Raw genomic sequence first — 19733 nt, forward strand, 5'->3', positions numbered from 1 at the left:
CCTAGGCTTCTTGGGCAGGGCGGGCACCCTGTTCCAGCCACTGGCCGAGTGTACTCTAGGGTGTGGGTGGGGAGGCGGGAAGGAGGGAGAACCTGTCTGACCATCCAGGAAGAGGACCTGCGGCAGCAGGCATTGAGGGCACTGCCTCGGTTTCTGTTGGGGTTCAGTGGTCACTCGGGAGGTCCCTGCCCTCTGGGAACTTGTACACCCACCTCCCCTGCCCCGACTGTCCTCAGCACTCACCTCTCATGCTCTGACCCCACGGACCCCCAGTCGACCCCCTGTGCACTCGGCTCCACCCCCCACCTTGACCAACTGAAACAGCTCTGAGCTCATTCTCTGCACACAGCCACATGCGGCTCACACAGACCCGCGGCCAAAGCTTCCGGGCGCCTTCCTGGGGGCTCCTACATGCGCACCCGGCCAGCTGTGAGTTGACTTCTGGTTTAAGAACGTTGTGGGTTGGGGCGCCTGGGTGACTCAGTTGGTTAAGCAGCTGCCTTCCGCTCGGGTCATGATTCCAGGGTCCTGGGGTCGAGCCCCGCATCAGGCTCCCTGCTTAGCGGAGAGCCTGCTTCTCTCTCTCCCTCTGCCTGCCTCTCTGCCTACTTGCACTCTCTCTCTCTCTCCCCGTCAAATAAATACATAAAATCTGAAACAAAAAAAAGTTGTGTGTTTAACATTCAAAATTGTGTTCTTTTCCTTTAGGTTTTTGTTTCACATATCAAAACATATTCTTTTAGGAATGTCAAAGATCAGTTCACTGCAGAGAATATTTTTTGAAAAACAGCAAAATAAGAACAAGGCAAAGCGAGTCCTCGTTCCCCACTTCACTCTCTCAAGCACACCGCTGTGGGTCTGCTTCGGGGACTGCCTTTATACTGTATTGGAAGCTTCTGGATCTTGTGATTCTATTATTTTTATGCTATATGCAAGTGAATGGCTATTTCGTCTATAATTTTCTCTAGATTCGTAAGGTTTTCTTGTTTACATTTTCCTTTTTAATCTAGGTGAAATGGATTGGTCATAATGTGGAACCCAAGAACAGTTTTTTTCCCATGCAGCCAAAATTGTCAGTACTGTTTGTTGAATAATGAACCTGTTTCTCATTGATTTTTGAATTTTCCATTGTAGAATGACATCCTGTGTATTATTTCAAGGCTAGCTCTTTGGTTCTTTCTTTAGGCTTTTAAATTCAGGTTGTGAATTTCTTTGGGTTTTTTCTTGTTTCCTGCAACTTATTTTTTAAGATTTTATTTATTTGAGAGAGAGAGAGAACACACGTGTAAGTGCAGGGGGAGAGGCAGAGGGAAAGCAGACTCCCTGCTGAGCACAAAGCCCGACATGGGGCTCAATCCCAGGACCCTGAGATCGTGATCTGAACTGAAATCAAGAGTCAAAAAGTATTAACCAACTGAGCCACCTAGGCACCCTGAGCATCCGAGTTAATTTTGGCTCAGGTCATGGTCTCAGGGTCCTGGGATCAAGCCCACCATTAGACTCTGGGCTTAGTGGAGCCTGTCCCTTCCTCTCCGCCCACTCTGTGCCCCCCACACTGTCATGCCCTCTCTTTCTCAAGTAAATATTTTTTTAAATGTGTAATTCAGGGGTGCCTGGGTGGCTCAGTCTGTTAAGCCTCTGCCTTCAGCTCAGGTCATGGTCTCAGGGTCCTGGGATCGAGCCCCGCATCGGGCTCTCTGCTCAGCAGGAGGCCTGCTTCTCCCTCTCCCACTCCTGCCTCCTGCTTCTCTCTGCTTGTGCGCTCGCTCTCTCTCTCTCTGTGTCAAATAAATAAATAGCATCTTAAAAAAAAAAAAACATTTCAAATGCATAATTCAGAGGCTGTCAGTGGATTCAGAGTTGTGCATTCATCACTCTAGTCCATCTTAACCCTCCGTCCTCCCCTCCAGGATCCTTGCCCCCATAGCTGGCATACTGCAGCCCTCCCTCCACTTTCCAGCTTGGGACACTTGGATGGCAGCCCTCTGGGTCCAGCTCCTCTCACTCAGCATCCCGTTTTCGAGACCCACTCAGAGCCTCGGTTCATTTTTACGGCTGAACGTCATTCCATAGCATGTTTCTACCACATTTTGATTATTCTTTTATCCATCGATGCATATTTGGGTTGTTTCCACCTTTTTTTGGCTATTGTGGACCATGTAAATGGACACTGATGTACAGGTATCTGCCTGAGTTACCGCTTTCAGTTAGCTGGGGCCCGCACGAGGGAGTGGCCAGGCAGGGTCTGCGGCGGTGCTGACTTCTCCGAGGAGGTGCAAACCGTCTGCCAGAGCAGCAGGGCCACTCACACCCCTCCCGGTGTGTGCCAGCGCTCAGATGTTATCCACACCCTGGCTAGCGCTGGCTCCTTCCCTGTTTGCTCATTTATCGGTGTATTTATTCCTTGGGTAGTCATCGTCCCAGGGGACATGCAACGGCATCTTGCAGTGGCTTTGATTTCGCGTTTGCCTGACGTTTCCCCATCTCCAGATTGCCTGTCCACTCTCTCTGTAGTGCCCTTTCATCCCCAAAGTCTTTAATTTTTGTGAAATCCAGTTTACCTATTTTTTCTTTAATTCTCTTACTTTTGGCATCATATCCAAGAAATCGTTGCCAAATCCAAGGTCATGAAGACTCCCCCTGCATTTCTTCTAAGAATTTTATCGTTTCAGCTCTTACATTTCGGTCTTTGGCCCACTTTAAGTTAGTTTTGCACATGGTGTGAGGTAGGGTCCAACTTCATTCTTCCGCATGGAAACATCGAGTTTTCTCAGCATCGTTGGTTGAAAAGACAGTGCTTCCCCCAGTGAGTGGTCTTAGCAAACTTTTTTAATAAACGATGTTGGGTTTGTTTGTTTGTTTGTTTGTTTTTAAGATTTTATTTATTTGACAGAGAGAGAGGAAACACAAGCAGGGAGAGTGGGAGAGGGAGAAGCAGGCTGACACTGATCAGGGAGTCCGATGTGGGACTCGATCCCAGGACCCTGGGATCATGACCTGAGCCGAAGGCAGATGCTTAACAACTGAGCCACCCAGGCGCCCCTGGTCTTAGCAACCTTGTCAAAAATCAGCTGACCATATAGGCGAGGGCTTATTTCTGGGATCTCTGATCTATTCCGTTGGTCTATGTATGTCTTTTTTTTTTTTAAGATTTTATTTATTTATTTGACAGAGAGGAAGATCACAAGTAGGCAGAGAGGCAAGCAGAGAGAGAGAGGAGGAAGCAGGCTCCATGCTGAGCAGAGAGCCCGATGCGGGGCTTGATCCCAGGACCCTGGGATCATGACTTGAGCCGAAGGCAGAGGCTTTAACCCACTGAGCCACCCAGGTGCCCCTATATATCTGTCTTTATGATGGGACTGCAACGGTAGCTTTGTAGTAACTTTTGAAATTGGGAAATGCAAGTCCTCCAGCTTGATTCTTCTATCTCAAGACTGTTTTGGCTATTCAGGGTCCTTTGAGATTCCACATTAATTTTAGAATGAACTTTTCTATTTATGAAAAAAATACCATTGGGATTGGAATGGGATTGCGTTGGTTCTGTCGATTGCGTTGGTGGTGTTCTCACCTTAACAAAACCCAGTCTGTAACTCTCTGCCTTCTCTCTGAGCCGGCCGGTGTGCTGGTGTTTAGGGTTAGCGGTTTGTGGCAGCAACTCTGGAAGGCTCCATTTATAAATTTTAAGTGACTAAAATATTTTAACTGCTTTACAAATTTAAGTTATTTATTAACCATTCGATTGTCTGACCTAACACAGCCTTTCAAAAAAAACCACAGTGCGTGATCGGGCTCTCGGCTCGGCAGGGAGCCTGCTTCCCCCTCTCTCTCTGCTGCCTCTCTGCTTGCTTGTGATCTGTCAAATAAATAAATAAAATCTTAAAAAAAAACAAACAAACACAGTGCGTGAACATACAATCACAGTGAGCCAACAATTCTCTTCAATGTCCCTATACCACGAATAAACTAAAACTGACCATGGCCGAAACCTTGGCAGGGCCCGGCCTGGTGAGGGCACACGGTGCCTGGACACAGTTCTGTCTGAGGGCTACTCCCAGCTTCACGTTTGGAGTCCAGGGCGTTCAGGTCAGAACACAGGCCCAACAGCTCCCAGCATCTCAGCGCGTTCCTCCTCCTCTGGCCTCTGCAGGGAGAGGTGAAGGAGGGGCCGCCCGCCTCCCGCGGGGACTCAGGAGAGGGCAGATCCCCCACCCGTGGGAAAACTGGCAGGACAACTAACCCCCTGGGGTCCTCAGGACCCCGATGAATCCGTCCTGATTTAGACTCCACACAAACTCCACACAAAAACCCTAGTTCACACCAAGGTGCAGAGGACCCCAAATCTGGTCTGGTCCTGGCCCCACATCACCTCCGGGTTCCAGCTTGACACCTAACCTTCCCTGGAACTGAGTACAATTCCGTCTCGAAATTCTGCAATTCACGTGCTTAAACTATGAAGTCAGCCACCAGGAAAGAAAGTTGGAGGGAGAGAGAGGAGAAAAACCCAAGTTGGGTTCATCTGAGCCACTCTGCATCTGTCGAGAGAGGGCGCTGCTGTCTTCCACTGGCACTGGCCACTCGCCTGCCGTTCAGGCCGCCCGGTCACCTGGAGCATTCCGTGGGCCTCTCAGTCCTGCCCCGGCAGCCCCCCCCCACCCCCGCTCCCGCCCCCGGCCGGTGGAGGCCGGCTCCACTCCCACCTCGCTGGCCTCTTCAGCCAGCAGCGCAGCCTTGTGCTTAGCCGCGTCCAGTCCCAGGAAGAGTCGCTGTGTCTCTGGGGAAAAGTGTTGTTTCCTTAAGAGCCACATTCCACGAAGCAGCCTTCCCCAGAGTCACCAGAACAGGCCCCAGCAGTTTCACCGAGGGGCCCTGGCTTAACCATCTGCCTTGGGCTCTGGTCCTGATCCCAGGGTCAGGGGCGTGGCATCGAGCTCTGCATTGAGGTCCCTGCTTGGCAGGAAGGCTGTTTCTCCATCTCCCACTCTCCCTGCTTGTGTTCTCTCTCTCTCGCTGTGTCTCTCTGTGTCAAATAAATAGATAAAATCTTTTTTTAAAAAATTAAGAAGGAAGGAAAGAAAGAAAAAAGAAAGGAACGAGGATGGATTGGAAGGTGCTGGAAGGCTGAGCCCCACACTTCGGGAATAGGCACACCCAGGCTACAAGGACAGGAGGAGGGCCTCCCGCAGGAGGCAGAGGGTTCTGGGGCAGGAATGCCAGCAGGCTGGAGGAGAACCAAGCACTACCCTGTCTGTAGGCTCCAAGCTCCCCAATGCCCTGGAGCCCAGTGAGGCCTGACAGTCCTCTGCGTAGACAGAAATACGGGGCCTAGGCCCCCACTGCCCTACCCCCCATCCTGGGGCTTCCAGAGGTGGCCTGGCTAGGGTCTGCAAGGAGCAGAAAGAGGATCTGGAATCCCTGGGATAGGAGCAAAGATGGCCTCTCCTGCTCTGCTCAGTGGGGAGGCTCCCCAGAGAAGGGATCCGGATAGTAGCTCCAGACCCAGAGAAGTAGCCCTCTGAGGCCGCCCTTCCCCAGCCCAGCCTCCCCGGAGAAGGCCGAAAGGCCTCAGCACACCCTCAATGGCCCATCACCCAGGACTCTTCCTCCTGGCCCTCTCATGCCCCCCAGCCCTCTGGGGCATCTCCAGGGGGCACCCTGCAGCACTCTGCACCCACCCTCCCTGAGCTCACAGGCTGGGAGGGAGTGCGGAGGAGGCCGCCCACAGGTGGGGATGCTGCCTGGGGCAGGCTGTGTCTTCCAGAGGGAAGTACGAGTGAGCCAGTAGCCTGGGGCAGGCTGCTGACACATTTGCGCCCCTCCTGTCCTCATGCCCACCCTCGGCAGGAGCAGAGCAGAGAGGGCAGCCGGCAATGCCACCTCCAATGGACACGCCAGGGGCTGGAGTGGAGGTGAGCCTTCCGGATTGCATCTTTAGCCCCCAACACACGGATAGGAAACACCATTTCCTACTGAGAGGCCAGGACTCCTTGGAGAAACAGCAGATTGCAGGTCTGGGGAAGCCTCCAGGGTTAGCCGGAAAATAGCCCTGGTCAGGGAAGGCCACAGAGAACCCGCCTCCGCTAGTGGACCCGCGAGCTCACCCCTCCCCCTTCTCCGCACACCTGCCTTCCCAGCTGCCGGACACTGCTCCAAGAACACGGCCTCGGGACAGTGATGAGCCCCCTGCGTGGTGCGCGACTGAACCCCATGAAGGCCTCTGTCCACAATTTTAAAACTCTATCCTTGTTTGTTTTCTTGGGTTTTTTAGATGTATTTATTTATTTATTTATTTGCCAGAGAGCGAGCGAGCGAGAGACAGCGAGAGAGGGAACACAAGCAGAGGGAGTGGAAGAGGGAGAAAACAGTTCACCTACTGAGCCACCCAGGAGCCCCAAGACTCTATCCTTGTTTAAATGGGCTCTACACCCCATGTGGGGCCCAAACTCACAGCCCTAAGATCAAGGGTCACGTGTTCTACTGACTGAGCCATCCAGGTGCCCCTAAACTTTTAAGATTCTAGCAGGCAAATGCAAAGATCTACTTGTCCTGTGGCCACCCAGACAGGCCTCGTGTATCCGTTCTCTTGCTTGTGAAACCTGCCACTTACCCCTCTGGGTGGCCTCTCTTCCATGGCTCCCTGCCCTCTGAGTGTGGAGACTAGTTTCAGGTCTCCCTGAAGAAGGCAGAAAGGCCTCAGCACACCCTCCATGGTGGGGGAGGATCCCAAGGGGCTTGGGAACAAACCCCTGCCTTTGTGGATATGCCCTTATTTAGAAAAAGCATCTTGCAGATGTGGTTCTAAAGATCCAGAGATGGGGAGAGCATCCTGGCTTACCTGGATGGGCCCATCACGAGGGTCCTTATGGGAGAGAGGCGGGGGGGGATGGGCAGTCGGAGAAGCCGTGTGAAGACAGAGTGGGGACATGCAGTCACAAGCCAGGGGACACAGGCAGCCTCCTGAAGCTGAAGATGCCTGTGGAAGGGTCACAGCCCCGCCCAGCACCACACCCTGATCTGACTTCTGCTTCCAGAACTCAGGAGAGCCCATTTTTTAAGCCACCAAAGGTGTGGAAATTTGTTACAAAAACACAAAGAATGAACAGTCTGGGTGTCTTGTCACACCAGACAGCAGGATGTCCACCAGAGACCGTTGTCACGTCACGAGGACCTTGGAGCCATCTGCAAGTCCCACTCCAACCCTGGCCAAGGAAAGTCTCAGCACCAGGGAGGTCAGTCCTCCAAGGCGCCGAGACACAGATTTGCTGGCGTCTACACATCCTTCCCTTTTTGTAAAGATCTTACTTATTTATTTGACAGAGAGAGGGCGAGGAGAGCACAAGCAGGGACAGCGGCAGCCAGCGGGGAGAGCAGGCCTCCCGCCCAGCAAGGAGCAGGATTCGGGACTCAAACCCAGGACCCCGGACCATGACCTGAGCCAAAGGCAGACGCTTAACCCACTGAGCCCCCCAGGTGTCCCTGAAATCTACGCATTATTAACCCAAAAGAGGCAAACAGATCACCTTCCTCGGGTGCTAGGAGCCAAGGCTTGCAAACGGGTAAGTTAAGAGTAAGAGCGAGGACTTCAGTTGCCTTTCCTGGAGGAACTAACCAAACAGCACTTTTCTCTCCTGCCAGGGTCTCTCGGAAGAGTGAGGAGGATGGCCGGGGTTGGGGGGAACGTCACTGCTCTGCTTTCTCGGGTTCTAGTGTGAACGATGTGGGTTCCAACAACACAGCCTCTACCGCCTGGTACAGACTACGTGACGGCCTCTGGAGCACTCGCCCCGACAAGCCAGCTCTGTATCTGATGAGGCCTCCATACGCGCTCACGTTGGCGGGGGAATACCCAGGAAACAGGAGCGCCACGGGGGTGTGACCAGCACAGCACCAATAGAGGGAAACTCCCCGAGACCAATGCGCCACTTTCTTCCCAGAAATAAGCTGCTGAAAGGTACGAAGCCAGCACCCACCTATAGCACTGGGGGACCTGCCCTGGGCAGGGGGGTGGGAGGTGTGTGTGACACTCATAGGAAGGTCGTTGACCAACTCCAGGTGCAGGTGGCACCTCGGGGCTCACAGGGATGGCCCTTCGGCTCTGCACCGAACCCGCACACTTGTTATACGAGGTTTTCTGTAATCTGTTTTGCCGGCTACCGAATGTTTTGCATCGTTTTGCTTTTTTAGGGACACGGAGCCCAGAGCATTAGGTGACTATTTTGAGAATGTAAGCACGGACAGGGCGGCCCCAGCTTCTGAGGCCGGAGCTGGAATGGCAAGCAACAGGCCTGTGGTGGCAGGCGAGACGGGATACCCATGTCCAAGGGCCCATGACTTGCACCCCCACACACAGCGTGCTGTTGCCACGACAGGCGCTCACGTCAGTGAAGCTCAGACCCCAGGCAGCTTCAGGGTCTTTATTGGCCCTGGGCAGAGTTTCAGGGCAGGGGCGTTGACCTGGGTGAGCAGCAGAGCCCCCAACAGTGGCCGCCCTCCCAGGCCCCCGGCCAGGCTGGTCACCAGCTCAGCACCCCAGGGCAGTACTTGTCAATGAGGCCCTGGTAGTAGGGCCGCAGCGTGTTCACATCCGGCAGTTCTGGGCTCTTGGTGTAGAGGTCAAATTTGCTGCAAGCAGGGAAAGGACAGTGCCTCATGAGGAAGCCCCCAGCCCCTCCAGTCCCCTCATGCCCCCCTTTGGCCCCCCACAGGGATGGCCGTACTTAAACTCCTGCACCCAGGGAAGCATGGCCAGGTCCCGCTCACTGCACAGCTGCCGGTAGTCGCCGCCAGTGTGCCAGGGGTAGAAGGAGTGGAACCGGATGATGTAAAAGGCCTAGGGCAGAAAGAAGCCACGCCCAGCGAGCTCCAGGAGGAGGGGCGGGGGGGGGGCAGAGGGGGGTGGGGAGGGCAGGCCGGCCAGACGGACCCTCCCCTCCACCTACCTCTTGAGGAAGAGAGAATTTGTTGAACTTCATCATCTGGTACATGTACTCTGCCGGAGACACAGTGTCATGCCTGGGCTCCCAGAGCTGTGCTTCCCCGCCCTCCGGGGCCCCACCGGCCTCACTGCCCACCCCCTGGGGCCTCACCGTCATGGCCCCAGGACATGAGGACGTTCTCCAGGCCGCAGTGGGGCTGGTACATGCCGAGCTCCGTGCTGCAGGGACAGACAGAGGGTGAGGCGTGTGGGAGCAAGGTGAGGAGAGGGGCCGGCGGCCGGGGAGGAGCACCTGTATCGGGGATCCTGGAGGTCCGGGTTGTCCTGGAAGGTGGAATCGCAGAAAACCACAGAGGCCTGGGGACGGCAGCCGACTGGGAAGGTGTCTCCAACCACCGCCCACTGTGGACAGGGGGCCACCTGCATGTGTCTGGCCGGCCCACCTGGCAGGTTTCCAGAGCCCTGAGTCCCGGCTGTCCCAGCGGCACCCCTCCACCCCTGCCCTTACCTGGGGCTCCCCTGCCAGAACCAGGACCTTCCCCAAGTCATGCAGCAGCCCCACGAGGTGGAACCAGTCTGGGAGGGAGAGGGGCAAAGCAGGCTAGTGCGGATGGTGAGACCAGGTCAGAGGAAGAGGAGGCGGCTTGGGCGCAGGGGTGAGGCCAGGAAACGCCGAAACCCATCTGCAGCCCACCACGGGAGGGAGGCGCACCCTTGTCGGGGTGGGCTTTCCGGATGCCCTCAGCGGTCTGGAAGGCATGGAAGGAGTTGGGGAAGTCCACGTCTGGGTCCGACTCATCCACCAGCCCGTCCAGCATGTCCACAGCTTCCAAGACAGTCATTTTCTTGTAGGAGAAGGCCCCAAACTGGGCGTGCTGGGCCAGGAAGGGGAGGTCAGCACAGCCACGAGATTGGTTGGGTCAGGGCCCGGCCCTCTCCATCCGTCCACTCGGCCTGGGGAGGAGGGACTGGCAGGCGAGGAAGCTGCCAAGTACCTTCTTCCTGACGAAGTCCACGGTCTGCTGAGCGTGCATGAGCTTATACGTGGCAAAGACACGGTCCAGGAGCGGGCCAGACTGCAAGCCAGAGGTCAGCCCGCAGAATCGCCAGTCAGTCCCTGCCCTTCACACCTCTGGGGGCCACTGCTCCTGTCTCCCAAACTTGGCCCCAAAGATGTGAATGAGAGCATCCAAGAGAGGACCCTGAGCGGTGCAAAGTGGCAGGGCTGCCCACCCCCCAGAAAGACGGGCCTGGGGTGGGGTGGGGTGGAGCCAGGGCCGGGGGGGTGGCCCTTACCCTGTAGTTCCGGAAGCTGCCCTTGTCTTTGGCCACCTCTGGGTCCACATCAGGCCGGTAGACCAGGGAAGGGTCTGGGCCCTGCTTGGGTGGGGGATTACGCCCATTTCACCATCATGCCAGCTCTATGAGGAAGTGAGACCATCCCCACGGGGACACCAGAGCCTAAGAGCTGGACCAGCAGGGACACCGGTGGCCAGCAGGGCACAGCCCCTCCCGAGCACACCCGCCATCGGAGGCGACCTTGCCATGGGTGTCCTTCTCTGCAAAATGGGCATCAGCCAGAGGCCTGCTTCTAGGGTGAGGAGGAGCGCCCGGGATGCCGTGCGAGTGCACAGCACAGCGACCAGCATCTCCTTCTCGGGACCTGGGTCTGCAGAGAGCCCAGGGGTGGGGCTGCTGACCCTTGCCCCAGCTAAGCCCAAACAGCAGGAGGAAGACAGGAAAGAGGGAGCCCTTTGACCGGGACCAGCAGACTGGTGGGAACCAGCTGAGAGAGGGTGGGAGGCTGTGCTCCTTCCCAGGAGGGACGACCAGCCGGGGTGAGCAGGCCATGGGGCCACACCGTGCTGGGTCTGGAGTACTCACCACAGCCGCCTTCATCTCGAGGGAGCAGAGCTGGCAGGTGGGTGAGAGTCCCCCGGGCCGTGTGCCCCTATATATGCCCACAGCTTACATAAGTGACCGGACACGACCCAGCCCCTTGGCCTTGGCCCTCGGTAATGAGTGACCATCCACCATCCTCCTGGCCTCAGAAGTTAATGTGTCAGCACGGGAGCAGCTCCCGGTGCCCTAACCCCAGCCCCAGCCCCCTCTCCCCGACTTCGGCCTCCCTGAACCACTAACCTGCTCTGGACAGGTAGCCCTGCGTGGCGGCCAGCCTCCAGCACTCCCTGCAGAGGTTTTAAACCCCACCCTGGCCACCGTCAGCCCCTCCCAACTGGTCCTGCAGACCCCGGACCCCACCCATCAGCCTCAGGCCCTGGGGATTCTGGGAAGTGCTGGAAGAGTCTTTCTGAGACTTGCTGAACAGGAGCGAAAGAGTTTATTCACCACCATTGCAGTAAGGGAGAGAGAATCCAACAAAGACGGTGGGGGGCTTTGCTGCCGGTAATCAGAGCGGGGTCAGTGGATGGAAAGTTGCTAAGGGCGGATCTCGAGGCTGGGGGGAATTCTCGCTAAGCTGTCTCCCGGGAATCCTGCTAAAAGACCAGCCAGGTGATGGATCTCGAGGGTGGGTGGGGGGATCCTTGCCTAATACTGGATGAGGCCTGGTGGATCCCCGGGGCGGGTTTGTCGAGGGTGGGCTCTTTGGCTTTTGAGGTGGGCAGCTTGGTCTGGAGTCGGGGCAGAGGTGAATCCAGCCGGCATTTACCGTGTGTGAACCGGGGCTGGGTACTGCAGACACAGTGGGAACCTAACTGAGGACACACGCCTGCCTGGGAGCTGACTGTGTCCAGGGAGGAGGCAGACACGCAGCAAAACAAGTCCTTGTCGCCAATTGGCAAGGCCGCGCTCTCAAAAAAGACGGGGGGTGTCCAAGGATAGTCAGTGGGGGACACTCTAAGTGTCAGCCTCCACCCGCGGGGGTGTGGGCCAGAGCCCCTACTCAGCATCACTGAGGCAAGAAGGCTGTGGGAGTGGAGGCTGCTCCCGGGGGAGAGAATAAACTGGGGGCAGTGCTGGGCCCCCGTGAAGATGGCGCCATGCAGCCTGTCCAGCACCCCCAGCGCGCGACGCGGTCTGGGTCATTGGCTTCGTTTTCCTTTGAGGTTCTTCTCCCTCTGCCTCCTCCCGCTGTGACGTCCGGTGGGAGGGGGTAGTTTGTCGTTTCTTCGTGCTCGGCAAACAATGCTGATGGCATGGGGGGTGCTCCAGGGAGGTGAACGGAGCCCTCACCCACAGAGAAAGGAGCGAACGAACAGCGTTTGTCTGAGGAAGACGTGGCTGGTGGGGGCTCTGGGGGAGCTGGGGGGTGCTGCCGCTGAAAGCCCGAGTGAGGCATCCGGTAGGAGGCCCCAGCATGGCCTGGAGCTCAGGGGCCACTGGGAGGCCACATGCCACGGTGCAGTGATGCCTGGAGGTCCGCCGTCCACCCAGCTTTGAGGAAAATCCACTCCACAGTGTGGAGTGGCAAGGCACATGGCATGGGACCTTGGTCTTGTCACTCTGACCAGTGTGGGGGTGGCCCTGGCAGAAAGAGCAGCGTACGTGGAGGACAAGGACCGGCTGCCTTGGCGGGTGGGGGAGGGGGTCTGGGCCACGTGGCACCCTGACCTGTTCGACCCTCCCAGACCCCTCCTCTTCGTTTCTCCCCAATCCCCCTTGCCAGGCTCTCCCTGCTGACACCCTCCCGTGGCTCTGAAGCCCGGCCCGCTGGCCTCTCCTGCCCTCACTCACTCACGCTGGTTCCAGCCTCTCTCAGCGGCTTTTTGGGGGTGGGTCCCCGGCCACACCCGCAGCTCCTGTGGACTCAGGGCCTGGGCTCTCTCAGCTCCTTCCCGCGGGACCCTTGATGCTTCCTCCAGGCAGCCTTTCCTGCCTGCTGTGCTCTGCTTCCCAGCCTCCCTGCAGGGCCGGAGCCGGCCTGAACTGTCCCCTTGCTGCCTAATGGAAGGACGATGACGCCTTTTCTAGCCAGGCGACTCCCAAGCCAGGAGAGTGAGTGCCAGGTGGGAGCCCAGATGGGCATTTCCAGGAGCCGCCCACCCTCAGGGGGTCCAGGGTCTCTGAGGAGCAGGCCTGCCGGCAACCCTGAGCACCCGTGACCTCTGGCTGTGGCTTCTGCTTCGAGAGGCGGGAGGGTGCTGGTGCTGTCTCTCAGGGTGACTGACAGATGTTGGTAGATGAGGTGCGGTGAGAGTGTTTGCTGTGCGGAGTACTAGAACCCACCCTTCTCCAGGACGCCCCCGGGGTTAGCCCTGGTGGTTAAGCATCTGCCTTCTGCTCAGGTCATGATCTCCGCATCCTGGGACTGAGCCCCGTGTCGAGTCTCATGTCCGGCTCCATACTTGACTAGGCACCTGCTTCTCCCTCTCACTTTCCCTCTGTGCGGTCTCTCTCTCTCTCAAATAAATTAAAAATACTGTAAATGAACCCTGGGTGATGCCTGCCTGACGGGAGCGGGGCGGGGGGGGGGTGGGGAGATGGATATCAGTGATACGGAAACAGAACTAACAAAGAAAGGCTCAGGAATCACAAACCAAACCTAAAGGCCCAACCTGGGGTGAATATACGCCAAATGCGCCAGCGATCTTGCTCAAACCTTTAAAGATTTTATTTATTTATTTGGCAGACAGAGATCACAAGTAGACAGAGAGGCAGGCAGAGAGAGAGAGAGAGAGGAGGAAGCAGGCTCCCTACCGAGCAGAGAGCCCGATGCGGGACTCGATCCCAAGACCCGGAGATCATGATCTGAGCTGAAGGCAGAGGCTTAACCCACTGAGCCACCCAGGCTCCAACCTTTAAAGGGCTGCCTCCCGAAATTCTTGAGAAGCTTGCTCCAGCCTCCCCTTGTCCCCGTGCCTGCCCGCAGTGGGTCCCCAGGCTCGGCAGGGTGGGGTCAGGGAGACTCTGCTGCCTGCGTGCCCCGCACCCGTGTTTGGCCATCCTACCCCCAGCTGAGGTGGTGATGGTTCCGACTTCGTGGACCTTTTTGGGTGGGGAGAGCATCCCCCCAGCCCCACCCTGCCCTGAGGGATGGGTGCTGCCCTGCCCTGGAACGGCCCAGTGGACCTCCAAAAACTCAATGCCTTCTCCCAGGGTCCCCAGCTACTGGGCTAGAGATCCAGGGAAGGGTCTCCATTTTCACCTCGAGCCCAGGCCCCAGAGTCGGCAACTGGAGCGGCACAGTTCCCAGCAGGGCCTGACCTCCCTTTACCCTGGCCCTGGGGTCGGGGCCACAGTGGGGTCCTCCTCCCCGCTGCCTGCCCTCCCTGTCTCAAGGGCACAGGGAGTGGAAGGGCTGGGGACCTGGGACAGCCAAAGTGTGCGTGCCCAAAGTCAGGGTTGAGTCTGATGATGTCAGGTTGCGGCAGGGGTGGGGGACACCCTGGCTTCTGCTCCACATCCTTGGGCAGACCCTGCCCCTCTGAAACCCTCTTTAGAGGTACAGACTCTGCCCCCAGATCCACTTGGGTCCACACATGTGCGGGGGTTCCGCATCCAAAGCTGTTTAAGGGTGCTCGCTGCAGAACCTGGTGGGGTAGGGTGGGAGTTGCCTTGGGGCCTGTGCACCCTTCCGGTGACTGGGGTGTGCAGGAGGTCCAGGGGCTGGGTGGGGGCTGGGTGGGGGCTGGGGGCCCAGGCGCAGCTCTGGGACGGAGGTACAGCATCCTGGCGGGGCCAGGCGTGGGGATGGCCCTCTCCACCTCAGCCATAGCTATGGGGGCTACTGGGGTCCATAGGGGCTGAGTCCCGTGGGCCGGCTGACCCAACCAGCTGCCATAGGCGGTGGCTGAGGTTCTGCACTTGGCAGGTGCCCAGCACACAGCCTACCCGCAGGAGCTGGGCTCGGGACCTGCGGGGGCCCAGGTGCCCGGGGGGGCTGCCCCGGAGAGGCCGCCCCAGAGCGGGGGCTTGGCTGGCGCTCCTCTCCGGATGCAAGGCCTGCTGTAGCCTCCAGACCACACGCCAAGGTGTGGGGTGACGAAGCTTCACGCCACTGGAAGGGGTCCTGGCTGGGGGCGCCCTGCAGAGGGGGATGGAGGAAGTAAACCTGGCGGCCCAACTTTTCTGAGACCCCCACACCCACCCGCTCTCCCCTCCACGCAGGCCTGGGGTCATTGGCAGGGGAAGCCCAGTTTCCCCAGGAGCCTGGAGCGCGGCCAGGGGAAGCCCGCAGCACCCCTCCACGCACACACACAGCCTGGAGACCGGCCAGGGGAAGACCACGGTCCCTCGGGAGCTCTGGGCTTGGGTCCTGTCTCCCAGCCACCTCGGCAGCCCGGGTCACAAGGTCATTCACCTGTTCAGGGCACATGCCTCCCTGGGCAAAGGGCATGCTGGCCTCTATGGGCCACTGTGTTCATGACCCGCATGGCCTCCCGCCTTCCCAGTCCTCCTCTCGGGGGTTGGGGAAAGCTGGGCAGTCCTGGGGATCCCTCCAGCCTCCCCTCTCTTAGCCAACCTCTCCTTGAGAGGGTTGCTCTACCAACAGGGTCAGGGAGCGCCCTTACCCTAGAAGGGAGGGACACAGAGGGGCCTCTTGCCCTGCTCAGGATTTGCTGAAGGCTTATTTTCTGGCCCTTGATTTGGGAGGTAAGCCCTAGCAGCAGGTGAGGGGTTTCCCCAATGGAGTGGGAGGAGGGGGTTCTGGGGAGGGTGATCGAGGGTCCATGCCGGGGCATTCTTGTTTCCTTCCCTGTGGGCTGCGGTTTGGGCTGGTGCGAACCCCACTCACCTGGGCAGGGCAGGCCGCTGGGTCCTGCCTGGGCTGCGGGGCAGGGTGCCTGGGAACAGCAGGTAGAGGAGGCTGATGCAACCGAAGGCAACAGTCAGGAGCCGGGCCATGGCGGGCGGGGCTGGAGGGAGTGTGAGCCAGGCAGGTGTAGGGGACCTACGGCCCTCACCTCCGCCACCCCTTTCCCCAGCCCCGCTGGGAAGCCCTGGTGATCAGGCGCACAGGCGTGGGGACTGGCAAGCTCCTACCTGTGTCCGGTCAGTGGCCGATAGGTATCAGGAGAGAAGCAGCCGGTGGGTTTGGTGTTGGCTGGTCAGGGAGCACCTGGCAGGTGGGGAACCTCCCCAGTCAGTGTGTGGTCTGCGGTTGGTGGGCTGGTCTGGGGCCTGCCTGGGACCGGGCCTCAGCACCTCCCGAACTAAATAGTTTTTCCAGGAGGAGGCGGAGCCGGATGCCCCAGCTGGGCAGGAAGCCCCGCCCTCCAGCTCCCTACTCCTGCCCAGCCCGTTGGGCAGCATGGAGGGTGCAGACGAGGGGGTAGACTGACAGAAGCCCCATTCCGCTGGGAAGTGCTTCGACTGGCCAGCCCCCCCCCCCTTCTGGCGCTGTCTGGTGGAGAGGACTGTCTGGGACCCTGGGGATCTTGCCCATGGAAGGAGTGGGTGTGTGTGTGGGGGGGGGTTGCTGTCCCCCAGGCTGGGTCCCATCCCCAGACGTCTGCCCTGCCTGGCGGCCTGGGGATCTGGCTAGAATCACGGGAGTGGACAACAGCACTCCAGCTGGGCAGTTCTGCACCGAGGTGATTTGGAGACCTTCTCTCCAGACCCCCCACAGCTGTGTTCTGAGAAATCCCCACCCTATTTCCCTATTACTGAAGTAGTAAATGGGTTTTGTATGAAATTTAAATAAGTAAAAAGTGAGACCCCTGCATCGTCACCCTTTCTCTTCTGCACACTAGTGTATTATGCGGGGGCCGGTGCTGGTGTGTGTGTGTTACACAGTGTTTGTGAGTAAAAACATACGTATGTAAAGAGAGAGACCTCCAGGCCCTCCTCCTATATGCAGGTGTTCTGTAACTTTTTTTTTTTTTAAGATTTTATTTATTTATTTGACAGAGATCACAAGTAGGCAGAGAGAGGAAGGAAAGCAGGCTCCCCGCTGAGCAGAGAGCCTGACACGGGGCTTGATTCCAGGACCCTGAGATCATGACCTGAGCCAAAGGCAGAGGCTTCACCCACTGAGCTACTCAGGTGCCCCTGTTCTGTAACTTCTTAATTGATCTTTTATTAATGAAGAATTAGGCGATGTCTGGTCTTTTCAAGAGCAAGAACCCTTCTGTTGTGAGCTCAGAGAAGTCTAGGATCCTTTCCTAGGAGGGGAAATTCTGCTCGAAGGTGAAGCTGTGTTTGTGTTGACAGATAGTGCCAAGCTGTTCTCCACAAAACTTGTGCTGTCCACTCAACTGATGATGGGCGGGGTGTTGGCCGTTCTTTGGGCCTTTGTCAATCTGAAAAGAGACAGTTACCCCATCGCCCCCCAAGACGTTTCTTTGATCATCAGAGCGTCTCTGCGTCCGTTCCCACGTCCTCCTCTGTCTTAGCTGCTCCGGTTGTACTGCCTCTGTCAAGTCGCCACGGATGACCTGGTCACTCTGTGCCTCCTGCTGCGTACACTGCGGGAGCTCAGTAAACACTTGCTGGGTGAATAAATCGACAAGTGTTGAACGCATGGCGTGTTGGAGAGTTTGGTTTACATCCTGAAGAAGGTAGGGAAGCATCAGCGGCCATTCTGCTTATTTATTTATTTGTTTTTGCCACCTGGGGGAGGAGAGAGTGAAACCATCACCATTACAGTAGAAAAGTGCCATAGGGCAGGAGGGGTGCCTGGGGGCGAGCAGATGGGTCTGAGAGAAACTGAGTGACACTGGGGGGCAGGCAAAGAGGGTAGGCCCTTCCATTTGCCGAAGCAGGAAGCCCCTAGTGAGATAGGGTGGGTTTGGCCGCCTGGGGTCATCCTGGCAGAGGGGTCTGGCTGCCCTCTAGCCTCGTGGGCCTGGGGCTGAAGAGAGAGCAGAGCTGGATGGAACACAGGTCTGGGGGTTTCATAAATGGCAGGACTCTGGGAGGCGAGAGGTGTGGTGAACTCTGCCCCCAGACAGTGCAGAAAGAGGACAGAAGCCACATGCTAGCTCTGGAGGGAAAACCCGGGAAGGGGGGAGCAGAGGACCCCGGGACAGCCAGCCCCTTCCCCACCATCTGTCCACTGCAGCCTGCCATCTTTCCAAAACTCAGAGGTGATCGTCCAAGAAAGAAAAAATTAGATCAAAATTCCTTGCCTCTGGGAGATGTTTTAATCCAGGAAAGTGAAGGTAAACTCAGCTCACAGGCCTGTGGCTCCGTCCATTCTTTCTTTCAGAGTACTTGCTGCCACCGTGGGCGTGTGCTCCCATCTCCCCCCAAACCCCAGATGCATGGGGTGTCCCCCTCCCCCAAGTCCCTGCAACTGGATGAGAGTCCCCCTCTGTGGCCCCACAGCCCTCTGGACAGCACATCTTGCAGTCCGTGCTGTGTGTAACAGTGCATGTCCTCCAAGGCCAGACCCAGGGCTACCTTCAGTACGCTCAGTTGCAGGAGCTGCTTGCCTGTGGAAATTCGCAAGATGCCCAGAGGTGTCCCCAGTGAGCGGGGGACTGATGGGGCCACAGGAGGCAGGTGGTGCTGGTGACCCTGGCAGGATGCTTTCGAGAAGAAAGTTGTGTGGGACAAGGAAAGCTAGCGTGGAGGCTGGCTGGGGGAAGTGCTTGAAAAGAGCTTTTGCTTGAATGTTTTAAGGTGGGGAAGTTGAGTGTAATCCTCATGGCCAGGATCCGTAGAGAGGGCACGAGTGAGGAGGGGGCCACGGAGAGGGAACGGCAGGCAGTGGGGAGGTGGGGGGTAACCACGGAAGGAGGAGTTGGGGCGTGAGGGGGCAGAACTGGGGTTCGGTGCTGCAGCAGAAGGCCTCCCGTCTGACGGCTTTGTTCTCTCTGTGAAGGAGGGGCCGTGGGGTCGTCTCTGAGACACAGCAGGTGGGGTCAGAGGCTGACCAGACGTCAGCAGGCTGGGCAGTGGGAGGAGTGTCCGTGATGTCATCATGGCCACTCTGCACTTTAGGGGGTGCGGAGCTGTGCATGGCTGGGTTTGCCAGATGGGGACAGTGAGAACAAAGTCAGAGAGGCGGGGGCTGTCGAGGACATGGGCAGGATGACAGGATCGGAGCCGCAGGGGGTGGAAAAGGAGTGAAGGAGGAAGCCAGGGAGAGCCATTCCCTGCAGGAGGGCTCAACCTGCTGGAGAGAAGGGGTAGGGGGGGCACGGCGCCCCAGAAGAGGGGGAAGCAGGCAGAAGCACGTGCCTCTGAGGGTGACATGGACAATACAGTGGTCAGGAGACTTGGATGGGGAGAAACTCAGTGGGGGGGGTAGCATGGTCTAGAAGGGACCCCAAACCTACCCTTGACCCTATAGAACCTCTGAGACGGCTGCAAGGAATGGGCTCCTAGGGCCTGGGGGGGGGGACTGGGGCGCAGGGTCTCCACAGTCTCTGAGGGACAGCTGGCCCTGGGCTCAGGCGCCAGGACAGGGGACTTTCCAGGGACCCTGCCTGCCCATGCACAGCTCACTGGTGTGGTAAGGTGGAGGTGAGGACCTATTTGGGTATAAGTGACAGAAACCAGCTCAAGCCACCTGGGGCCAAAGGGAGGGTTTTTCAGCCTGTGGACTCAATCCCCAATCCCCAACAGAAGCAGAGGCGTGGCAGGGCCCCTGGCCCAGGCGGGGGAGCAGGGGGAGCTCCCCGGTCCGTCTCACGCCCTCTCCAGCCGGCTCCTGTCGGGGAGCCGGAAGCGGGCAGCGGGGAGGGGCACGCGGATGGGGGCGGGGGCTCCCTGCCCGGGTTCCTGCGCCCCAGGCACCAGAGAGCAAGCCCTGTCCCGCCAGCTTGCTCCTCTCGCAGCACGCCCTGCCCGAGACCCCGCGGCCCCCTCGGCCCCCTCGGCCCCCTCGGCCGGCCCCGCGCACTGCGGGGAGGCCCCGGCCGGCCCTCGCCCTCGGGGTGGGGGGTGCGGC

At 58.1% G+C, this 19733-nt stretch overlaps 2 protein-coding genes across 5 annotated transcripts; both read right to left on the reverse strand.

The window, feature by feature from the left end:
* Positions 1–8396: 8396 nt before the first annotated feature.
* MIOX (myo-inositol oxygenase) lies at positions 8397–11120 on the reverse strand. Of its 4 annotated transcripts, none has more exons than XM_013047302.1 (11): positions 11075–11120; positions 10817–10883; positions 10229–10309; positions 9928–10008; positions 9645–9807; positions 9441–9508; positions 9225–9334; positions 9084–9151; positions 8937–8986; positions 8715–8827; positions 8397–8619 (listed from the first exon to the last, which is right to left on the reverse strand). In XM_013047302.1, the coding sequence occupies exons 2-11, from the start codon at positions 10829–10831 to the stop codon at positions 8511–8513; spliced, it is 858 nt and encodes a 285-aa protein (XP_012902756.1). In that variant the 5' UTR covers positions 10832–10883; positions 11075–11120; the 3' UTR covers positions 8397–8510. The 4 variants fall into 4 exon arrangements, with proteins under 4 accessions (XP_012902756.1, XP_044943484.1, XP_004775411.1 ...); XM_045087549.1 differs by having other exon boundaries at positions 9225–9256; positions 10229–10312; XM_004775354.2 differs by having other exon boundaries at positions 10229–10312.
* Positions 11121–11254: 134 nt separating this feature from the next.
* Positions 11255–16076, reverse strand: ADM2 (adrenomedullin 2). The gene is made up of 3 exons (XM_004775356.3): positions 15878–16076; positions 15630–15750; positions 11255–14918 (listed from the first exon to the last, which is right to left on the reverse strand). The coding sequence occupies exons 2-3, from the start codon at positions 15737–15739 to the stop codon at positions 14600–14602; spliced, it is 429 nt and encodes a 142-aa protein (XP_004775413.1). The 5' UTR covers positions 15740–15750; positions 15878–16076; the 3' UTR covers positions 11255–14599.
* Positions 16077–19733: the final 3657 nt, after the last annotated feature.

This window comes from Mustela putorius, unplaced genomic scaffold, assembly GCF_011764305.1.
Source record: "Mustela putorius furo isolate JIRA1106 unplaced genomic scaffold, ASM1176430v1.1 tig00001419_pilon_pilon_pilon, whole genome shotgun sequence".
NCBI lineage: Eukaryota > Metazoa > Chordata > Mammalia > Carnivora > Mustelidae > Mustela > Mustela putorius.

What these genes read in the sequence shown, in the direction of transcription:
- MIOX (XM_004775354.2), bottom strand. An exon ending in GCAGCTTCCGGAACTACAGG is followed by an intron (nt 10,009 to 10,228) that starts GTAAGGGCCACC and finishes TCTGGCTTGCAG; the next exon opens with TCTGGCCCGCTCCTGGACCG. An exon ending in TTCTGGCAGGGGAGCCCCAG is followed by an intron (nt 9,335 to 9,440) that starts GTAAGGGCAGGG and finishes CCCTGTCCACAG; the next exon opens with TGGGCGGTGGTTGGAGACAC.
- ADM2 (XM_004775356.3), bottom strand. Translation starts at nt 15,739, where the DNA reads ATGGCCCGGCTCCTGACTGTTGCCTTCGGTTGCATCAGCCTCCTCTAC. An exon ending in CAGCGGCCTGCCCTGCCCAG is followed by an intron (nt 14,919 to 15,629) that starts GTGAGTGGGGTT and finishes CCCCCTCTGCAG; the next exon opens with GGCGCCCCCAGCCAGGACCC.